The sequence below is a fragment of the Ochotona princeps genome, chromosome 4 (assembly GCF_030435755.1).
Source record: "Ochotona princeps isolate mOchPri1 chromosome 4, mOchPri1.hap1, whole genome shotgun sequence".
Lineage (NCBI taxonomy): Eukaryota > Metazoa > Chordata > Mammalia > Lagomorpha > Ochotonidae > Ochotona > Ochotona princeps.
Window position 1 is genome coordinate 14016522 of NC_080835.1, and position 4088 is coordinate 14020609.

General features: G+C 40.6%; 1 protein-coding gene across 1 annotated transcript; it reads right to left on the reverse strand.

Moving 5' to 3' along the window:
- Window positions 1-989: 989 nt before the first annotated feature.
- On the reverse strand, window positions 990-1925 carry LOC101526237 (olfactory receptor 4B1-like). The gene has a single exon (XM_004585579.2). It carries the CDS (start codon window positions 1923-1925, stop codon window positions 990-992), a length of 936 nt encoding a protein of 311 aa, XP_004585636.2.
- Window positions 1926-4088: the final 2163 nt, after the last annotated feature.

Genomic DNA, 4088 nt, shown 5'->3' on the forward strand with positions numbered 1-4088 from the left:
AAGCTTATTAAACTCTGCAGTATAAGATAAGCAAACATTAATGATAATGAAAAAGATGAAAATTTACTAAAACACAAATGTAACATGATGTTGAAATCTCTACATATGAAAAATAATTGTGAATAGCTAAAATATTTTAGCTTGTAAAAATCCTCCTAAGAAAAATGAGTTAACTGCTTATTTAACTGCATAAATAAATATATAAAAATAAGATTAGACTTAAAACGTAGTCCCCAAGTTCAACCAATGAGTAACAAGAAAGCTTAGACATTTTGACACTTAAAAAAAGGTTTGAGACACCATTTTTGAAGATGCAAATACTGCCTTAGCCATTATTCTTTATTCAGGAATAAACAGGGAAAAAATTAGCAAATAACTACATTAAAATTCAATTTTTCATTTTTTTCATTTAAAATTTATTTGTTTATTTGACACTTGGAGTTACAGGAAATAGGAGCAAGAGAAAGATCTACCATCCGTTGGTTCATTACCCAAATGGTGACAATGGTCAGAGCTGGGTCAGACCAAGCCAGGAGCTCCTTCCAGGTGTCCCACTGGGTGCAGACACTGGACTGGATTTGGCTTCAGCCATTACTCAACCAGTACATCATGTTTAAAACGTGATAGATTCTTAACTGCATCTCTATGCTTAAGTGCCCAGATGTCTAGAAATGTCTAGAAAAAGAAGAGTCTTACGAATTGTTTAGATTCAGGTATAAATGGCTAGTAATGGCTTTCTTGTATTTCATCTAGACACATTTACACTTTGCACATGGAATATTAAAGGATTAATGATATGTAGCCCATGTCTTAATATTCTCCAACATACTGACAACTCTAACAGGGCTTCAAATGCTACCATGGAGTTGAAATGGCTCATCTAAAAACCAACTAACACTATGACTACATTAATTTTTAGACTATTCCTTCACAGTTGATTACAATCAGTTTGTATATTTTGTCACCTTTTTCACAAAACTAGTTTGTTTTTACTTTTGTTCCATTCCTGAGATAACCTTCTTGCCACACAACCTCCGCATGGCAATTTTGACCTCTGCATTTCTGAGCGTGTAGATGATGGGGTTCAGCATGGGGGTGATGACTGTGTAGAATACAGCCACCAGCTTGTCCTCAGTGAAGGTGGAGGAAGGCCGCATGTAGAGGAAGATGGCAGGACCAAAAAACAAGATGACCACGGTGATGTGAGAGGCACAGGTGGAGAGGGCTTTGCGCCTGCCCTCAGCCGAATGGTTCCTCAAGTTGAACAGGATGACAACGTAAGAAGACACCAAGAAAAGGAAGGAGACAACAGAGATTAGCCCACTGTTGGCCAGTACGATAACCCCTTCCACAAAGGTGTCGGTGCAGGCAATCTTGAATAAGGGATGGAGGTCACAGAAGTAGTGGTCAATCACATTGGGGCCACAGAAGGGCAATTGCACTGCAACCAGGATCTGGACCATAGTGTGAATGATGCCCCCCAGCCAGGAACCAGCCACCAGAAGGTGACACACAGACCGGCTCATAATGGTCGTATAGTAGAGGGGTCTGCAGATGGCCACATAGTGGTCATAGGCCATCACGGTGAGGAGGAGGATCTCAGTCACCCCAAAGAGGTGGAAGAAGAATATTTGAACCAGACAACCTTCCAAGGAGATGGTTTTAATCTTGGCAAGTAAATCAGCGAGGAACTTGGGAACTACAGTAGAAGAGTAGCTGATCTCTACCAAAGACAGGTAGCCCAGGAAGAAGTACATGGGGGAATGCAGATTCTTACTGACACTGACTGTCAGGATAATGAGGCCATTGCCCGCCAGTGTGGCCAGGTACACGGGAAGAAACACCACGAAGCACGTTCTCTGCACATCTGGATCCTGAAAGAGGCCAGCAATAATCAACTCAGTCACATTATTGGTACTGGCCATGGGTTCAATGCAAGTATGCCAGATACTGGACACTGAGAGGCCTGCAATAAAACAAAGATTGTAACATCAAGTCACCTTACGTGTAGCTCTTCAGAGAGAAAACCACTTTACCGCACCTGCATACCGTCATTCATTTAGCCAATATGGCCTAATTCAGCATTAAATACCAACAATTCACGCTCTAGTCTCTGAATTCGTTTAATTCTGTGGTAGATATCAATGCTCAGATGAATGGTTATTTACCCCAGATCCCACGACAAAGTGGGAGTTTAAGACCAGATGGAGTCACTAAACCTTTAGAACTGAGAAATGAGGACCCAGGAGCAAGAAACACAGTAGAGAAAGAGACCACGGCATCTCAGAGATCAGATGGGCTCCCTGAACCTTGTCTTCCAAATCTTCAATTCAGTCATTTGTGTAAAAACGCATTAATCCTCAAGGAAACATTTTTGCCCAAGGCACATTGAATGGATTGCTGCTGCTTGCAAGCAAAATCCCAAGATTGTGAATAAAGGGAAAACAGAAAAACAAAAGTCAGACTGAGCACTATTAGCGATGATAGGTTTAAACATGATTGCTGGTTAGCAAAACTGAAAATAGTGCATCTCTAATAATTAAACTTTTTTAAGATTTATTTATCTTTACTACAAAATCATACATACAGAGAGGAGGAAAGACAGAAAGGAAGATTCCTCATCCTTTGATCCACTCCCCAAGCGACCACAACAGCCAACGCTGCGCCAATCCAAAGCCAGGAGGCCAGATCCTCTTCCAGGTCTCCCATGTGGGTGCAGGGTCCCAAGGACCTGGACCATCCTCAAGTGCTCTCCCAGGCCACAAGCAGGGAGCTGGATGGGAAACAGAGCTGTCAGGACCAGAACCAGTGCCCATATGGGATCCTGGTGCATACAAGGCAAGGAACTTAGCCGCCAGGCCACCACGCCAGGCCCAAGAAACTTTTATAAATTTTAAAAAGCACTTAAAATGTGAAATACTTATGAAGTTAAAACCACGAAACTATTGAAGAGGATAATGGAATATTTGTTAAATGGAAAACCATACTTATAGCCACCAAAAAATTGTATGTAATAAGATTTTAATTATTAAAACTGGATATGATAAAGTACATTTGAATATTTAAAAATCTAGAAAAAAATCTAGATCCTCTAGGAATGTTCCTTATAAACAAATTTGATCATGTAACTTCTGTACCTAAAATCTATCAACACCTCCACATGTCTACAATAAAAATTGTAACATTTCTAGTATGGAAATCAAGGCCCTTTTGGAACAGGTCACTGTGTATCTTTGTGCCCTTATTGTCATTCCCCAAAGGGACACAAGATGTCCTGTCTCCATTCTGCATTTATTAGTCCTTTCTTCTAAGTCACACAAAAACAAAACCCAACACTGCAGGAATAAAATGCTCTCTGTGTCACGTGAAGGTTTGCCATACATCCTTTTGTAACAATAACAGTTAATCATTGACACTTCTGTGTCAAACTGTTTACTAAGCCACATACCCTTCCAGTATTCAAAACTCTGGATACTGCTTTTTTTAAACATTACTCATGACCTTTTTAATTGATCATGGTCTCAGCACGCCAACAGTATTCACACTTGCGAAGTGTTTTATTGACACGATTTCATCCCATTCTCTCAAAAGCCCTGTGCTAGAGGAACCATCATGAGCATGCCTCTTACACATTTGAGGGAAGAAAAACACAAAGACATGAGTTAATTTGTCTAGGGTTACACAATAGTGAGATCAGGATTTGAAACCAAGCAACCTAACCATGGGTATGCTGTGTTTACTAACACTCCCCTACACTACACACTATGTAGGGACAGTGGACTACACTACATGTACATGAAGAGTTAAATTCTTGTGCACTCATTGAAGGTGCCTATGCAAACACTGTTATCTGAGCTCAATTCAATTTAATTATTGATCCATTAGAGAAATGAAGGAAAATACACCAGGTTAATACAAGCTATCACTCAGAGTTAAGGGCAGAAACGGGTAGGGTCCAGTTTTCCCTGGCTGACCCAGTCCTTTTCAGTCACCTTTATATTTTCTCTATTGGTTCCTTTTTATCCATCAGCCCCACTCACCCATCCCCAATGCCTCTCACTCAACAGCCGAGAAAAGGCCTCTCCCAC

What these genes read in the sequence shown, in the direction of transcription:
- LOC101526237 (XM_004585579.2), bottom strand. Translation starts at nt 1,925, where the DNA reads ATGGCCAGTACCAATAATGTGACTGAGTTGATTATTGCTGGCCTCTTT.